Below are 19,624 nucleotides of genomic sequence, written 5' to 3'. Positions count from 1 at the left end.
GTCTTTGCACGGGTATATTTCATCTATTTCATTTAATGTTTCTGCGTGATGTTTAGGGCTCATGCACACGACCGTATGTATTTTGCAGTCCGCAAAAAATACGGATGACATCCGTGTGCATTCCGTATTTTGCGGAACGGAACAGCTGGCCTTTTATAGAACAGTACTAAACTTGTCAGTAATGCGGACAATATTAGGACATGTTCTATTTTTTTGCAAAACTGAAATACGGAGACGGAATGCACACGGATTAACTTCAGTTTTTTTGCGGACACATTGAAGTGAATAGTTCAGCATATGGTCTGCCAAAAAAAAGGAACGAACACGTAAAGAAAATACGTTCGTGTGCATGAGCCCAATATATTGACAGTGACCTCTACAGCACCCCGTCCCACTGTCTGCTGAGTTGTGTATCAAATCCTATCCTGTGTGATACTGTCTGCTGCGCTGTGTATCTAATCCTATCCTTTGTAATACTGTCTTCTCAGCTGTGTATCTAATATCCTATCCTGTTTGATACTGCCTGCTGAGCTGTGTATCTAATTCTGTCACGTAATATGACTGATTATTTAAGGACCTGCGAACTGCTCAAACCTGTGATCAGTTGTTATGGAAACCTTGAGTAGTACCTGCGAGCTTCTATTGGCTGATAAGGGACATGTGACCGTGTGTATGGCAGTTGGCATATGAAGAGAAACATTTGCTTGTATTGGCTAATGCTGGTAATATTTTGAAAATATCTCAGGAATGGTACGTCCTAGAGAGCTGAGACCCGCTCTAAAACCTTGCCGGACACCTGATGTACCTGTGTGTCAAATTTGGTGAAGATCGGTCCAGTCGTTTGGTCACGCATAAAGAACAGACAGACAGACGTCCAGACAGAAAGTGGCTGGCCCTTTAACAGTGACCTTCACAGTGCCCACCCCTTCAGCAGTGACTTCCACAGTGCCTCCCCTTTAACAGTCACCTCTGCACTGCCTGCCCCGTTAACATTGACCTCCACAGTGCCCGCCCCTTTAACAGTGACCTCCACATTGCCCGTCCCTTTAATAGTGACCGCCCCTTTAACAATGACCATCCCTTTAACAGTGACCTTCATAGTGGCTGCCCGTTTAACAATGACCTCCACAGTGCCAGCCCCTTTAACATTCACAACCCCTTTAACAGTGACCTCCACAGTGCCTGCCCCTTTAAAAGTGACCACCCCTATAACAGTGACTCCACAGTGCCCGCTATTTTACTAGTGACCTCCACAGTGCCCGCCCCTTTGCTAGTGACCTACACAGTACCTGCCCCTTTAACATTGACCACCCCTTTAACAGTGACCTCCACAGTGCCTGCCCCTTTAACAGTGACCTCCACAGTGCCTGCCCCTTTAACAGTGACCTCCACAGTGCCTGCCCCTTTAACAGTGACCTCCACAGTGCCTGCCCCTTTAACAGTGACCACTCCTTTAACAGAGACTTCCACAGTGCCCGTCCGTTCAATAGTGGCCCCTGCCCCCCATGCATGTAGCAGTGTAGTTGTGCCGTCATACGTTATATGACTGAATACTTAAGGACCTGCAAACTGCTAAAGCCTGTGTTCAGTTGTTATGGCAACTTGGAGTAGGACTGCAAGCTTCTATTGGCTAATAAGGGACATGTGACCGTGTAAATGGCAGTTCGGATTAAAGTGAAAGGCTTGCTGGCTTGTATTGGCTAATGCGGGTCATTTTTTGGGAATATCTCAAAAACGGTACCTGTGTGCCAAATTTGGTGAAGATCGGTCCAGTCATTTGGTCGCGCATAAAGAACGTCCATGACAGACAGAAACTCATTTATATAGTTATAGAGATTAGAGAGATATAGATATATATATCTCTATTTGCTACACAGATCCTTGGGTGCGACAGCTGCTGCTGTCGTGTAGCCGAGCCCTTAGGGTACATGCACACGGCGGTGTAGTTTATATAGATATGCACCCAAATCCACATGTGTGACTTGGATTTGCCACAAGTCCTCACTGCACGTCAATTTCTGCATGGAAAACTCCACTCCATAAGATTTAAAAAATCTCCTTCCCTTAGCTGGTACTGTATTACACTAGATTTTCTGCATGAAAGTCTGGGTGGAAAATCCATGTGTAGTATGCACCGTATTCCCTATTTTATGTGCATATTTTATACGAATTGCGAGTGCAGCAATGTATATTAGTGGAGAAAACAAAGTAAGATAAGGCAAATAACCACAACAATATCAGAATTTGGGAATACATCCTTAGGCCGTATTGTGGTCAGTACTTGTGCCTTTTCACAGCACTGAAGATGTGCAGATCTTTCCATTATCCTTTTTTATGTTTATTTTTTTAATCCTGTAAAACAAAAAGACTGTGTGGAAAAGGGGCGTATGTAGATTTCCCATAGCAAAACTTAGTATGGGCCCCATACCCAGTTTCCTAGTACGTGTGTCATTCTTTCTCAGGCATTGCAGAATGCGATGTGCAAAGGCCCAGATTTCGGATGAATTTTTAATTAAAAAAATTGTAATTAAAATTAAAAAAGGCAGGAAAGTGGAACACATGCTTCATAAATAAGGCGCCGATTCCGACCACCATATTTTTCAATGTATTCACGCCAGACGACTGGCTGAAATACCTCGATAAATCTTCATCTTCTCATCTTTTGCAAATCTGGCTGCTTGCAGCCACCACTAGGGGGAGCTCAGTGGATAGGAATGTATGCAGTTGCAATTGATTGAAATGGAAGCTCTAATGATCTGTTTGTACTGGCACCCCCTAATGGTGGCTGCAAGAAAATGCAGTGTTTTCACATTGGAAAGAGAAGGAGTTCAGTGTCGGGAGCTTCCCAGGCCCCATAGCAGTTGCCTGGTCTGCCTCCATTGAAGATATGCCCCTGCTGTGGAACCTAAAAACCTGTCCTAAAATCCACATTGTTGTTGACTTTGTAGTGCAATTTAGCCACAGAGCTTCAAGATGCCTTGCATCTTCGGCATTTATTTAGTTTTTTATTAATTTGTCTGTATTGTATGTACATTTTGACCCAATCTACTAACATTGTAATGTAATATGGATTCTGCAAGTGAAATGGCACAAGAAGTGCACAGCGTGTGAATCCACCCTCATGTAAGTTGAATCAATAAATGCTGACAACAGACGGCTCATCCGACTGGCAAGTTTTTACCAGTACTTCAGGTCAAAAAATATTCCTCTTCAAGGAGTTATCCCACAAAAATGAGTTATCACTAATTCACAGGATAGGTGTTAATGGTCTGAGCGTGGGGGGTCTGACTGCTGGCAGAACAGAGGGTACCCAGTATTGCCTGTCCACCGCTTCCTTCACTTCTGAGCGCTGTCTACTTCACCTGTCCTACTTTTTATGGGATAACTTTAATGTAGGGCCGCGTTTGCATCTCCATCAAGATTTTCCGGCTGCCTGATCCTTCAGCCGGCCCAAAAACCGCTGCATACAATGATTTTTTTCCGAATGAAACGCAACATTTATGCGGTAAAGTGGCCTGATCACAGCTGGAACCCATTAAAGTCAATAGGGACTTGGCTGTGAACCGCGGCAGGCTGTTCTCTACCCGGACCAGTCTGCCGGAATCTATTCCCTGGAGATGTGAACAAGGCCTTAGTTCCTATATTTGGTGAACAAGGGTCTGTGTAATAAATTGTCTTCTGGTATGAAATGTACACAGTGTTGAATATCCTACACGTGGTCATGTGTGTTCTCTCTGTGCTCTGCCCCTCACAGAAGTGTAGTGGTCCCGGTGAAGAAGCCCCCACCTGGCAGTTTAGCTGTGAACACAGTGGGTACTGCCAGCGGTAGTCTCACCCCCAGCACAACACCAAATATATTCGCTGCTACTGGAGCAACACCCAAAAGTATGATCAATACAACAGGTATTTGTTCCCCCATTTCATCTTCCATCAATAATGTGGTGTTGGTAATGTAAGTCTTGTACCCTGAGGCACCGTCGTGTAGCTTGCATGTGAATGTGCTTGAATAGACTCCAGTCATAGTTTATTTTCATGAAATATTACCTGTGGTATATTGACAGGTGTAAGGATATGCATTTCGCCTATTTCAGAGGAAGTGCAGCAACCAATCAGAATCCTTGTTTCAAATTGTATTTGTTTTCTAGAGAATAGAAACCAACCTCTGATTGGCTGCAACCAGACCACTTTTTCCCTAAGAAATTAGCGGTGTGGCTAGCATCATTCTGTGCTGCTCTACGATGTCCTGTCTTGTCCTGTCTTGTCCTGTTATGTCCTGTGCTGCCGCGTGCTGTTCACATACTCCATGTGTCCTGTATGACGCCATATGACATGTGCTGCTGTGTTCTGCTATAATATGATATGCTTTCATGTCCAGGGCAGCTCTGTTCTGCACTAATGCCCTCACCTTAGACTGTATTGAAGAACCCCTAACACCGCTGCTAGTCTCTGAATGCGTCCATCTTGTGGCTCAGCTAGTGATCATTGGAATAGACCTATTCATATGTTGTACAGCAAACATTAAAGGGGCTTTCCAGGACTTAGATATTGATGACCTTTCCTCAGATTTGTGAGTGCATCACTCAGCACCCACATGGATCAGCTGTTGGAAACTATACAGTGGGTGGAGTCGTCTGAAGAAGGCTCTGACCACTGTGTGGACACCATGTTGGGGTACCACAGCTCATCTCCCATTCAAGTGAATGAATGCTGGCCTGCAGCATGCCAGCAAGGCCGCTACACAGCCTTCCATCCTCTTTATACTGTCCTACAGCTGATTATTGCTGGTGCAGGTTATCTGATCCCCACCGATCTGATACTTACCCATCTTGAGGACCAGCCATCAATATCTAAGTCCTAGAAAACCCCTTTGACAGCCTCTTAGGCAGCCTAAAGACAGTTTTCTCCTCCTAAGACGTAGCTATAGGCAGTTCTAAATAGCATTTCTCCCGCATAGTAAGACATCAGTATTGTAGTTGGGGGTCCGTTAGATTTTGCAGGCCCAGGAGATTAAAGATATTTTTCTGAGCCTTTAGTGAGTTTCTTAAGAACATCCATTAGTCACCGGGCGACTGAAAATTTTTTAATAAAAATTCAGGTCTGGAGGACCTTGGATGTCCATGCATTAAAGGGAACCTGTTATCAACTTTGTGCTGCCCATACTAACGGCAGTATAAAGTAGAGACAGGTGAGTTGATTTCAGCGGTCTGTCATTTAGAAGTTAAAAGTAAGTGGTTGCCGAGAACCAACATCACAATCCTTGCAGACTGGGCCTGGAAAAGAGTCCTGGTTATTTATGAATTCCTGCCCACCTGCTGATTGACAGTTTTTCCACCTAGTTTTATCCCTTTCTGTCTAGGACAACTGCCAATCATCAGCAGATGGGGGGGGGAGTGCAGGAAATTAGGAATAACCAGGACTCTTCTCAGCTAGATTTGACTCTATTCCAGGCCTGTGCTGCAATGATTATGATGCTGGTTCTCGGCAACCACTTACTTTCAGCTCAGGAGTGACACACTGCTGACATCAGCATTTCTGTCACTATTTTATGCTGCCCTCAGTGTGGTCAGCATAAAGTTGATGACCGGTTCCCTTTAAAGCCCATGGATTTCAGTAGGAGTGGTGTAATGCCATCTTTCCTTCGTGGTGGCAATGCAGTTTAAACTAAACTTTTATAATAATTTTGAATATGTCGTCCCTAATCCCCTAAAAACATTTTTTCTAATATACTTTATTCATTTTCTATTTTTACTATACTTTTACATTCCTAAAGTGCACCATTCAGTGTGCGCTTAAAACTCAGATCTTCGTACACCGCTGACAGCTCAGCCGTGTACGGAGTACTCATTTTATGAATGGGCAGGAGAGCACATTGCTGTCCCTGCCTGTGCTCCTCGGACAATTACTAACTCCTGGAATAGCACATGGGTATTCTGTACCCATGTACTATGTCAGGATTAGCTGAACGGAGCGTCTCCTGCTTCTGCCTGTTCCGCTAAGCAAGAGAACTGCATGACACCTTTCTTAGCTTAGCGGAGCAGGCAGAAGCAGGAGCCCACTCCACTCAGCTAATCCTGACATAGTACATGGGTACAGAGTACCCATGTGCTATGCCAGGAGTTAGTAATTGTCTGGTGAGCACGGGCAGGAGCAGCAATGGAAGTAGTCCAAGACACTTCCTACTGCCATCGGATTGACCAGCACTGCTCACATGAACAGTTCTGGCCAATCCAAGAGCAGTAGTCTTTGACTACTGTTTCACAGTGTGCATCAGATAGTCTGAGAAGTGGTGCAGCCATCTTGGATGACCGAAGAGGAGCCTGGGAATCGATGGATCTGTAGCTGAAAAGATAAGGAGGTCACTAGATAAGTGTTCTGTTTTTTCGCCAGTTAACGTAATTTTTGTTTTTTCCTTTGAATTGCAGGATCGTTTTAATTCCAGTGTGCTGTAGACCTGAGTTGTAGCAGCCCTTCAGTACAAACTTGGTTTTGTGTGTGAAGGGTTATCCATGAAGTTTAATATTGATGGCTTATCTACAGTAGGTCATTAGTATGAGATCGTCGGGGTTCGGCTCCCAGCATTACCTCCAATCAGCTGTTTGAAGAGGCCCAGTGCTCCAGTGAGTGCCATGGCTTCCTCACAGCTTACCGAGCACAGCACCGTACATTTTATAGCGGCTGTGCTTGGTATTGCAGCTCAGCACCATTCACTTGAATGCGACTGAACTGCTCCTAGGCCACATGGCCGATGTATAGTGACATCACTGGCCTAGAAAGAGGCCTAAGTACTCAGGGAGCTCTACGACCTCTTCTGACAGCTGATGGGCAGGGGTCCCGGGAATCAGACCTCCACCAATCTGATATTGATGACCTATCCTGAGGATAGGTTATCAATATCAAGTTCCTGGACAACCCCTTTAAATAGTAAAGTATTCTATTCCCTATCAGTCTAACCTAGAATTTGCCAATTCTCAGAGTAGATACGATCATCTTTGTCTAGGGTATGGTCTCTTCATGGAGCTTTTCTGCTGCCACTTGATAATATTATGTCAGTATGTTTCACATGTTGAGTTTTTGTCTGTGAAACAGGCGCTGTGGATTCAGCTTCATCCTCCTCATCTTCATCATCCAGTTTTGTAAATGGTGCTACCAGCAAAAACCTACCAGCAGTGCAGACGGTGGCTCCCATGCCTGAGGACTCTGCAGAAAGCATGAGGTATTTATCATAGGTTTTATACATACACGAGGAACGAGCAATTGGAATCTTTCAACAAGTTTAAAAATCATCGTTTGCCAGTGACAGATCGTGGTATCTAATCATGATCTGCTGCCGGCAAACTGATTCAGTATGGGGATGTGTGATGGCATTAGTGATCTCTCCTCCCCATACTGAGAAGGAGATCGCTGGATGTAAAAGCAGCGGTCTCCTCCGCTAGCGAACAGGAGAATTGCTGGGAAGAAACACTTCCCTCCCTATAATCGCCCGTGTGATTTGCCAGTGTGATATAAACTTCAGAACAGAGGGCCGTAAATCTGCAGCTTTTATACTTGTATGTGTATTTTCAAATTGTTTGTTACCAGCCGTAGACTGAGAGCAACATTGCCGTATGCTTGTTTACGTCTGTGTCGACTACTGTTAACAGCTTGTAGTGTAATTAAAATGAAATTTGCACGTGTGTTCCTCCTATATTTACAGCGCAATGACATATGTAGGCACTGGATAATTAATCATTTACAGGATCCCATACAGAGTCTTCAGATTGCTCCGTCCTAGTCTACAATCACCAGTTTAGTCATGCATATAATACATGTACACTCATCTGCCCAGGTCCTTTCTTTATAAATCCTTGATAAATAACTTGATTGTACTTATACCAGTATAGTATATCATTGACTATATGTATTGGTGTTTTTTTATTTATATAACTGTATATTGTTCCTTTGTGCCCTCACAGCATCACTGCCAAATTAGAGAGAGCTCTCGAAAAGGTAGCTCCTCTTCTTCGTGAGATCTTTGTGGACTTTGCCCCATTCCTCTCTCGGACATTGCTGGGAAGTCATGGACAGGAGCTGTTGATAGAAGGTATGAAAAACACATACCAAGTCTTTGTATTATTCTTTTAATATTTTATATGTTTTATATTGTGCATTTCTATTTTCTTAAATACACTAATTACTTAAAGACTACAGACACCTTCCAGGTGATATTGTTAATGAATGTATTTTACTTATTTTGGGCATAAAATACTTTTTTTTTTCAAATGGTGTTTATTTTAAAAAAAATTGCAGTTTTTGTGATACAAGTGGTTAAAAATGTTAATTTTATTTTAAGACACTCCCTGAGTTCCATCAGCTGACTGTTCATGTGAAGCATTATCTCTGATCTCCTAACACTCATTATAGCTACACTCTTATTAATCTGAGTGTTTATAAGGTCAGGAGATGAGACATAAGGCTACACATGAGTCTTCAGCAGGAGGGACAGTATGCAAATAGACTGATTTCTAACCGCATGTATCACAAAAACTGCTGAAAATGTATAATAAAAAGCAATTGAAAAATGATTTTTCAACCAAATGCAATCATAGAAAAAGTATTGCCCCAAAGGTGTCCATAGCCTTTAATAAATGCTAATAAACAATTAAAAAGTTACACACGGTATGCATTTTTTAAATTATAGTTTACCCAGCCCTTGTCCTGGAGCTGGCATATCTTACAACCAGTAACATACTGTAGACCACAAAGGTTGTATTATAGTTTATATCATTTATGTATGATCGAATCTTGTGCGTGGGACCATTAACCTGTGAGTGTAGTTACTTCTGCATATGGACGTGCTTTACATTTCTTAAGGCCGCATTTATTGAAACTGAAATACTTCAGGCAGGTTAGAGTGGCTTTAATAAACTTGGAGATAGATGGGCAGATTTACTAAACCTAGATTCAAACTATATTATATCCGCTGTCTAGACCGGCACTGTATTTATCACAGGGGCTCAGGCTCGATGAGAAATGCGGTGCAGAGATAGACATTTTTGTCTAATTCCATATCAGCTATTGGCTGAACTTGGGCGCAAAATATCACATCTTAGACCAAGCCTGCTTCTCATAAAGCCTTATCTTTCCACTAAGCCCCAAGCCCTTTTCGTCAGAAAACATTGTAGAAACCCTAGTTATTTTTCTCCATGTAGTCTCTAGGTTGTGAAAAGGGTTTATCCGGTAATTTTTTTTTTTTTTTTTTTTTTAAACAGATAGTTTTTATTAAACATAATTTGAAACTATACAAACAATAGGGACAGCAGCATCTCGCATAGCACTGTATCAATGGATATAAAAGATGTACAAAGCCGACAGCTGTATCCCAGGACCCCAACCCCTAGCGAAGAGACGGTTACCATGATCCTACTATTACTACAAGTCGCCATCACCGGCTATCAATACATATCCAGCACACCCAAGTCTAGGTTATCCGGTAATTAATATTCATGACTAGTGATGAGCGAACTTCTGTTTTAAGTTCGGCGTCTAAAGTTCGGCTTCCGGTTAGCGGAGAATCCCGATATGGATTCCGACTTCCGTTGTGGTCCGTGGTAGCGGAATCAATAATCGGCCATTATTGATTCCGCTACCACGGACCACAACGGAAGTCGGAATCCATATCGGGAACCATATCGGGATTCTCCGCTAACCGGAAGCCGAACTTTAGACGCCGAACTTAAAACAGAAGTTCGCTCATCACTATTCATGACCTATTCTCAGGACCCTCGCTGATCAGCTGTTAGGAGAGGCTGGGTGTCCAGTGAGCGCTGCGGTCTCTTCCTAGGCCATTTTACGTTGCCATATATCGGTCACATGGCCCAGTTGTAGCTCAGCCACATAGAAGTGAATGGGGCTGAGCTGCAATACCAAGCATAGCTGCCATACTATGTACAGCACTCTGCTTGGTGAGGTGCTGAGAGCCGGCATCGCTCACTAGAGCTCCCTTTAACAGATTATCGGTGGGGATGCCAGGACTCGAACCCCCACTGATCTGATAATGACGACTTATCCTTAGATCATCATATCCATTACTGGATAACCCCTTTAACCCCATGTAGTGCATTCACATATGTCTTCGCTCTAAAGAAAGTCCACACAAGATTTATTTTTTTCCTCTCTAGAGGGGACCTTTTTGGCTTCACCTTCAGTTGACTAGAAAGAGTTAATATGTAATGTAATAATAGACAGGGAGGCATATTCGATATGTTCCTTGATATCCCAGCAACCTACAAATTTTAAATCTGAGACAGGATATCATTGATGACTGTTAATTGTTTAGTTTTGATATCTTTGTCCCTGTACCATATTGGTGTTGGACTTAGATCTATGAGTTTTCCCACATGTATTGTAATGTGTCATAACGGATACCCAATATGGAAGTAGAGACGTATTTCATTGTGTAGTTCATGCAGCCCTTCTGTTGATTCTTCTTCTATAAACCCCATGGGGGTGAATTTATCACTTGAATGGCGTTGCGCTGCACCTAGGCCATGTAACTGATGAATGTGACATCACATGGCCTAAGAAGAGGCCTAAGTGCTCACGGAGCACCGCAGCCTCTTCGTGCCGCTGATTGGTGGGGGTCCCAGGAATCAGACCCCCACCGATCTGATATTAAAGCCCTATCCTGAGGAATGGCCATTAATATGTAATTTCTGGAAAACCCTTTTAAATTTTGTATGCTTCTTCAAGCGTATGCTAGGAATAAGGCCCAGTTTTACTTGAAATGTGACTGCAGTTAGTCTGTTAATTTTTTGGAACACTACTGAATAAAGCTCTATTTTATCTGGACAAGTACCATGCTAGATACCTCATGGTCCCGGTGCTCCGACATCTCCAGGCATGCACCTTGTTCAGCCAAAAGTAGTTTGGTTGTAGACAATACAAGAGCAGGCTATGGTGATCTACACAGATTATGGTATGTTGTGTATATCTGGAGAATTTGATTATTGTATAACGCTGGGTTCACACCTGAGCGTTTTACAGCGCGTTCCTACGCGCTGTAAAACGCACAACAGGCAAGAACCAATGATTCCCTATGGGAAAGGTTCTCACCTGGGCGTTTTACAGCGCGTACGATCGCGCTGTAAAACGCCCGACGCTCAAACAAGTGCTTGAGCTTTTTTTTGGGCGTTTGTCGCGCGTTCCCGCACATAGAAATTCGGGAACGCGCGACAATGTGTGAACGCCAGTCTCTGTATGCGCGATTGTAAACGCCCGTACAATCACGCATACAGAGCGCTCGTTTCAGAACGCTCAGGTCTGAACCCAGCGTTAGGGAAAGTTCAGCAATTTAAAAAAAATAGTATAATTTAATACTTTGTATTTTAATTCCTCATCATTCTCAAGATCTCTGTGTGCTGTAAGTGAACAGGAACATGCTTGTTTACATCCAAAGTATGAAAAATCCTTACTGGAGATTTACTACACTGTGAGCTAGTCTGTTAGTTTAGGCAATCCTCTGTGAGCTAGTATGTCAGCTTAGGCAATCCTCTGTGAGCTAGTCTGTTAGCTTAGGCAATCCTCTGTGAGCTAGTCTGTTAGCTTAGGCAATCCTCTGTGAGCTAGTCTGTTAGCTTAGGCAATCCTCTGTGAGCTAGTATGTCAGCTTAGGCAATCCTCTGAGCTAGTATGTCAGCTTAGGCAGTTCTCTGTGAGCTAGTCTGTTAGCTTAGGCAATCCTCTGTGAGCTAGTCTGTTAGCTTAGGCAATCCTCTGTGAGCTAGTCTGTTAGCTTAGGCAATCCTCTGTGAGCTAGTCTGTTAGCTTAGGCAATCCTCTGTGAGCTAGTCTGTTAGCTTAGGCAATCCTCTGTGAGCTAGTCTGTTAGCTTAGGCAATCCTCTGTGAGCTAGTCTGTCAGTTTAGGTAATCCTCTGTGAGCTAGTATGTCAGCTTAGGTAATCCTCTGTGAGCTAGTATGTCAGCTTAGGTAATCCTCTGTGAGCTAGTCTGTTAGCTTAGGCAATCCTCTGTGAGCTAGTCTGTTAGCTTAGGCAATCCTCTGTGAGCTAGTCTGTTAGCTTAGGCAATCCTCTGTGAGCTAGTATGTCAGCTTAGGCAATCCTCTGAGCTAGTATGTCAGCTTAGGCAGTTCTCTGTGAGCTAGTCTGTTAGCTTAGGCAATCCTCTGTGAGCTAGTCTGTTAGCTTAGGCAATCCTCTGTGAGCTAGTCTGTTAGCTTAGGCAATCCTCTGTGAGCTAGTCTGTTAGCTTAGGCAATCCTCTGTGAGCTAGTCTGTTAGCTTAGGCAATCCTCTGTGAGCTAGTCTGTCAGTTTAGGTAATCCTCTGTGAGCTAGTATGTCAGCTTAGGTAATCCTCTGTGAGCTAGTATGTCAGCTTAGGTAATCCTCTGTGAGCTAGTCTGTCAGCTTAGGCAGTTCTCTGTGAGCTAGTCTGTCAGCTTAGGCAATCCTCTGTGAGCTAAGCTGTTAGCTTAGGCAATCATATGAGCTAAAATATCTCAGGTGTAGGCTGATACATTTTACCTTTACCAATACTTTTTGGAAACCTATTGGGGCCATAAAATTTAGGCTGCTGCCATATTTTCAAATTTTTTTTTAAATCTAGTTTTGGAGGCCAAAACCAGAAGTGGATAAAGAAAAAAAAAAAAGTAGTATTTGACATTAATACTTTCTCTACTTTTATGGTCCACTCCTAATTTTGGCTTCAGAAAGTGCATCATACAGAATTGTCTAGACGGGATACTTGTGTAGCAGGGAAAATGGGCACACTTGCAGTCGTATCAGCTGACGTTCTTAGTAACCTAATCGAGGCCGGTTATAAACATCCCAGTTCTTTCTGGTTCAGAAACGTGGGTGCTGCAGCCTTACTGTCTATTAAAGTAAAACAAAAATATATCCAAGAGTCATCAGGCTTTCCGTTCTTATGCTCCATGAAATTCAATATTTCTGCAAGTCAGAGTTAACTTCAGGAGTGAGGAAATCTGCCATCGGGATAAGCTGTAACCTGTGATTTATGAAGAAGTGTCGTTTATTTTTTATTGCGAATACCAGTCCCTTCCCTAAGCTCCTATCTTATTATGTCTACAAAGGAAGATATATTGCAACATAAAACACTTATTCTTCATGTAATTTGTCAGTGGGTCAGGCCGTCTGCTTTTCATTTTAGCTAAATACCTGATTTTTTTTAATTGACAGCTTAATATTCTAATCAGGAATGTTGTCAGTCACAGTAGCAAAATAGATAATAGAAAGAAAGGTAGAGGTAGAAAGAGAGAGAGGTAGAAGGAAAGATATATATATAATATATATATATATATATATATATATATAGAGAGAGAGAGAGCGATATATTACATAGATATTAGATACAAATATACAAACCGCGGATCCGCAAAAAACGGACAAGAATAGGACATGTTCTATTTTCTTTGCGGAGCCACGGAACGGAGCAACGGATGCGTACAGCACACTGAGTGCTGTCTGCATCTTTTGCGGCCCCATTGAAGTGAAGGGATCCTCATCCGAGCGGACCAAAACAACGGCTGTGTGCATGAGGCCTAATTCACACCAAAAAATCTGCAACTTTGTAAAAATCTGCAACTGTGGACTTTCTGTCGGAAAGATCTACCAGGTGTGAGGGCAAATAAAGGCCCCTTTGACAGGAGCGTGACAGATTAGGTCCGGATGCGTTCAGGGTGCGTTCAGTGAAACTCGCACCATTTTGCAAGCAAGTTTCAGTCAGTGTTGTCTGCAATTGCGTTCAGTTTTTTCCGCGCGGGTGCAATGCGTTTTGATGCGTTTTTCACACGTGTGATAAAAAACTGAAGGTTTACAAACAACATCTCTTAGCAACCATCCGTTAAAAAACGCATTGCATCCACACTTTCTTACGGATGCAATGCGTTTTTCACTGAAGCCCCATTAACTTCTATGGGGCCAGGGCTGCGTGAAAAACGCGGAATATAGAACATGCTGCGATTTTCACGCAATGCAGAACTGATGCGTGAAAAAAAAAAACGCTCATGTACACAGACCCATTGAAATGAATTGGTCAGGATTCAGTGCGGGTGCTGTGCGTTCACGTTACACATTGCAACCACGCGGAAAACTCGCTCGTGTGAAAAGGGCCCCATCAGGTTGGAGACCACTCACATAGAAAATTACAGGGACAGGATGAGCCATACCATAAGGTTGAAAACTTAGTCTCCAAATCTGTCACTTGCATTTATAGATGGTGTAAGGGTGCCTTCCCAGGACCGCATTTTTTGCAGATCGCATGCGGACCCATTTATTTCAATGTGTCTGCATAAAAATAAAAGGACAACACAACGTGTCCTGTCCACATCTATATGTCCGTTTCGCAGCCTCGCAAAAAAGATAGAACATGTCCTATTCTTGTCCATTTTCGGTTAAGAATAGGCATTGTTACAGTGGGTCCTTAGAAAAAAACAGAACATCAACGTCATCTATATTTTGATGATCCGTGTTTTGCGACCCGCAAAATACATATGGTCATGTGAATGCACCCTTATACAGTATATACTGTGCTCGTGATGGTAAAATATGTGAAGCGTGACCGCACAAATCGTGAAAGCATTTTAAATTTCAAGTTTTACTTGAGTAGGCAATAAGTATTTCCGCTATTAGTTGTGCACATCTGCGGCCTGAGCGGATTTTCTAACTAATGTCTTTTTGTAAGTGAGACATATGAAAATGAAGTGACTGGAGTGGCGGAGCAAGCACACAATTTGCACTGCTTGCATTTTAGATGGCGGAGCGCTAACAGGGCTGGAAACAATGGTAAACTGCCTGTTTAGTTGGGTTTAGCATCTCATTAAATTCACTCAGGCTTCGCTTAGTTTCTTTCTTTTCTCCTCATGTATCTTTATAGGATTTCAATTTAGGTATAAAAGTCGTGTAACTAGAAAAGCTTCCACTGATAATGGCACACGCTGCACTAATAAATAACCCCGTCATCACTGCGAGTGTTTTCCCAGCAGTGTGCCACAAGGACAGTAACTGTGGTCACTTCCGATACAACACTGACAATTTACCCTAAGTGATGGCTAACCTCTAGCACTCCAGCTGTGGTGAAACTACGACCCCCAGCATGCTCCATTCATTTCTATAGAGTTTTAAGAACAGCCAAGCAAGTGTGCATTTTGGGAGTTGTAGTTCTACCGCAGCTGGTGTGCCGGAGGTCACCCATCACAGCCCTAGAGGTATGTTCACGCAGTGGATTTTAATGCTGCCAAAACCTGCTGAGTATTCTGCGGCAATAACCAGCACTGTTGTTCACTTTGTATGCTGCGGACCCACTCGCAGATTAATTCCTTTGAATGGAGCTAAACCGCGAGCGGAAACCCACCGCAGCTCCACGGGCATCCGTCGAGACACCATGCCATGAAGGGAAATGGGGGGGCAGCGCACAAGCTGCAGCGCTGCCTCCTGTTGAAAACAATGGGAGGCGGACACTGACTGAATTTTGGCGGCATAAACTGCCATGTGAACGTCTACTAAGAGGAACGATCACACAGACCAGATACACTCTGAAAATCCGCAGCATATTTACAGTAGCAGCAAAATGGATGCGATTCTACCAAATCTTATCCACCTACTGTGGCATAGCCAATGCAAAATCTGCACTTAAAGGGGTTGTCGCACTTCAGCAAATAGCATTTATTATGTAGAGATAGTTAATAGGCACTTACCAATGTATTGTGATTGTCCATATTGCCTCCTTTGCTGGCTTGATTCATTTGTCCATCACATTATACACTGCTCGTTTCCATGGTTACGACCACCCTGCAGTCCAGCAGAGGTGGCCGTACTTGCATACTATAGAAAAAAAGCACCAGCCTATGTGCAGTCCCACAATCCCGGCCACCAGAGAGGCTGATGCTTTTTTCTATAGTGTACAAGCATGACCACCACTAATGGATTGCAGGGTGGTCGTGACCATGGAAACGAGCAGTGTATAATGTGATGGAAAAATTAATGAAGCCAGCAAAGGAGGCAATATGAAAAATCAAAATACAATAGTAAGTGCCTTGTGTTAACTTTCTCTACATGATAAATTCCACTTGCCCTTTAACGAATACACATTTTGCTGCAGATTTGTGTGAAATCTGCAGCAGATTCAGGGTTGAGTGACTGATTCTTTCTGCTGAATTTACACGGACATACCCGAATACTTTTGAAATACAAGGGACAGATTAATGGATCTGCCTTAAATAAGAATGGTCTTTGTTGCCTATACCATTTCTTACAGTGATCTTGTAAAATGAAAACTGTGCTCTGGTTGCTTTGGGAAACAAGGCCTGTCATTTCTCAGTAGATTAAGGCCCCTTGCAGACGAGCGTGTTCGGATAAGGTCTGGATGCGTTGCGGCAAACCCGCGCGAGTAGGTACCCAATTGCAGTCAGTTTGCGTTCCGTTGTTCAGTTTTTATCGCGCGGGTGCAATGTGTTTTGCACGCGCGTGATAAAAAACTGACTGTGGTACCCAGACCCCAACTTCACAGAAATTTAGGTTTGGGTTCAAGGTTGTGTAGATTGTATTATTTCCCCTTATAACATGGTTATAAGGGAAAATAATAGCATTCTGAATACAGAATGCATAGTACAATAGGGCTGGAGGGGTTAAAAATGTATATATATTTTTTTTTTAACTTGCCTTAATCTACTTGTTCACGCAGCCGCCATCTCTTCTGTCTTCTTCTTTGAGGAATAGGACCTTTGATGACGTCACTGCGCTCATCACTTGGTCCATCACATGATCTTTTACCATGGTGATGGATCATGTGACGGACCATGTGATGAGCACAGTGACGTCATCAAAGGTCCTTTTCCTGTGCACAGCAAAGAAGAAGACAGAAGAGATGCCGGCTGCGCGATCAAATGGATTAAGGTGAGTTATATTATTTTTTAATTTTTTTTTAACCCCTCCAGCCCTATTGTACCAAGCATTCTGTAATAAGAACGCTATTATTTTTCCTTATAACCATGTTATAAGGGAAAATAATAATGATCAGGTCTCCATCCCGATCGTCTCCTAGCAACCGTGCGTGAAAATCGCACCGCATCCGCACTTGCTTGCGATTTTCACGCAGCCCCATTCACTTCTATGGGGCCTGCGTTGCGTGAAAAACGCAGAATATAGAACATGCTGCGATTTTCACGCAACGCACAAGTGATGCGTGAAAATCACCGCTCGTGTGAACAGCCCCATAGAAATGAATGGGTCAGGATTCAGTGCGGGTGCAATGCGTTCACCTCACGCATTGCACCCCCACGGAAAACTCGCTTGTGTGAAAGGGGCCTAACTGGTGCTGAGAGAGTCAGGGGGCTCCTTTAAAAATTTTAAGTTCACCCAAAATAATGTCAGGAGAGTGTCCTTGTAAAAAAAAAAAATATATATATATTGGAAAACATTTTAAGAACAAGAAACAATTGTTTTATAGAAAAAGAATTTCTGCTGCAGGGTGTTTTAGCTTTGTATTGTAGCGAGGTGCATCTCCGCTAGCCGTTCTGACACTGGTGCGGAGAAAGTCTTCTGGACCCGGGCCAGTACAGCGCCTGGATAGTACGGTGTATGGGCCCAATATTCTGCTGGCATCGGACAGTTTGAGCTCAGTTGGGTGGGAAGGTGTGCATTTTTTTTATATCTCTCTAACAATTCACTAGGTCGGCCTATTCATGCAAATTATTATGTATGCCAAATTTTTAAGATATAACATACCACAACTAACAAATATTTGTAAGATATAACATAATATTCTGTTTAGGCCCTACATCTCCTTTATCCATTATTCTTCATCTCCACCTTTTATTCGACCCTTTACCACCTGGAGATAAAAATGGTTGTATGCCTGGATGCGCCTTTATCGATGAGCCTTTTGCAATGCCTCTCTCCACATTGGAAGCAGGAAGGCAAGTGCAGTCTCTTCAAATTAGACCAATTTTAAAGTTTCTTTTTCTAAATTAATCCAAGCAAACAAAGCATTATAATTTAACTTTCTGTGCTTGCTTCCCAATTGATTCCATTTGTGAGAAGGACTTCTGGTGGGCGCATTGGGGAAATCATGGGGAGTAAACTGTAGACAAACCTTGATAAAGACCAGACGGAATGGCTGTGGTATCCTGCTAGTCTCCTGCACATATTGGAGCAATAAAAAATAAAACACATCAAAACCGTGCTCTTATTTCATAGGAAACATACCCCCCTCTCTTTTAACTTCTTCAACGCCAGGGGGGAAGCTCCAAAAATTAGATGGCAGGCCCCAGTGGAATTAAAAGGTTACATGCAATTTATATTCCTCTTCTATGTCGCGAGGCAGGAAATTCATGTTAACAGTGGGAGCCGCGTTTTACAATAGCAGTCAACAGGGAAGGGGATGCGAATTTCTAAGAAGTAGGTAATAATTGACACATAAAAATAAATTTCTAAGCTTAAGTGCCATGGATACAATTATTTTCATAGACTTGACAAAAATATTACTCAAAATAAGCAAATGCTCTCTTAACTGGGCCAATATTTGCAATATTAGGGTACGTTCTGCCACAGATTCTGTGTAATCCTCAACGAAAGCGCCAACAGCAGCTTCCCATTGACTTCAATGGGGAAAACGCTAATATGTGCACATGGGGATGGGGTGGAGGGGGGTTCTGCTGCTGATTTCCAGTCTGCTTCAGGAGTAGCATGTTGCGTCTTTGAAGTGGATTTTTGCTGCGCTCCTCATTGAAGTTAGTGGTGAAGGACTTTTAATAGCTAACATTTTTGTACACGGAAACCCACAGCTTCAGATCTGCACTGTTTATGGCTACTTTCACACTTGCGGCAGAGCGATCCGGCAAGCAGTTCCGTTGCCGAAACTGCTGCAATCTGCATGCAAACGGACAGCATTTGTAGACTGATCCAGATGCGGATCCGTCTCACAAATGCATTGCAAGAACGAATCCGTCTCTCCAGATGTCATCTGGAGAAACTGATCCGTTATATATTTTTTTCACATTTTTACCGGTCTGCGCATTCGCAGACCCGAAGGACGGATCCGGCATTGCAGTATTTTTAATGCTGAATCCGGCACTAATACATTTCAATGTAAATTAATGCTGGATCTGGCATTCTGGCAACTGATCCGGAATTTTGTACGGAGATAATACTGCAGTATTTCCTCCGTCTAAAACGCCGTTCAGTGACTGAACTGAAGACATCCTGATGCATCCTGAACGGATTACTCTCCATTCAGAATGCATGTGGATAAAACTGATCAGTTCTTTTCCGGTATTGAGCTAGGGTTGGACGATATCAAAAATATTCCCACGATAACGATATTAAGAAATTTATCACGATATATATCGCTATAAATGCCCATTTAGAAGAAAAAAAAACACTTGGGGCCACAAGTAGACATTATACTGTATGGGGGCAGCCACAAGGAGACGTTATACTGTATGGGGGGGGGGGGGCACAAGGAGACATTATACTGTATGGGGGCAGCCACAAGGAGACATTATACTGTATGGGGGCAGCCACAAGGAGACATTATACTGTATGGGGGCAGCCACAAGGAGACGTTATACTGTATGGGGGGGGGGGCACAAGGAGACATACTGTATGG

General features: G+C 43.1%; 1 protein-coding gene across 11 annotated transcripts in view; it reads left to right on the top strand.

Moving 5' to 3' along the window:
• Positions 1-19,624, top strand: part of NBEA (neurobeachin) — a 580,876-nt gene that overhangs the window by 277,673 nt on the left and 283,579 nt on the right. For all 11 annotated transcript variants that reach the window (XM_044287233.1, XM_044287230.1, XM_044287232.1 and 8 more), the window contains 3 exons: positions 3,755-3,903; positions 7,087-7,213; positions 7,953-8,080. In XM_044287233.1, the coding sequence (XP_044143168.1) occupies positions 3,755-3,903; positions 7,087-7,213; positions 7,953-8,080 (404 nt within the window). The remainder of the gene's footprint in view (positions 1-3,754; positions 3,904-7,086; positions 7,214-7,952; positions 8,081-19,624) is intronic.

This window comes from Bufo gargarizans, chromosome 3 (genome assembly GCF_014858855.1).
Source record: "Bufo gargarizans isolate SCDJY-AF-19 chromosome 3, ASM1485885v1, whole genome shotgun sequence".
Lineage (NCBI taxonomy): Eukaryota > Metazoa > Chordata > Amphibia > Anura > Bufonidae > Bufo > Bufo gargarizans.
This window is presented reverse-complemented; position numbering and strand designations above follow the sequence as displayed.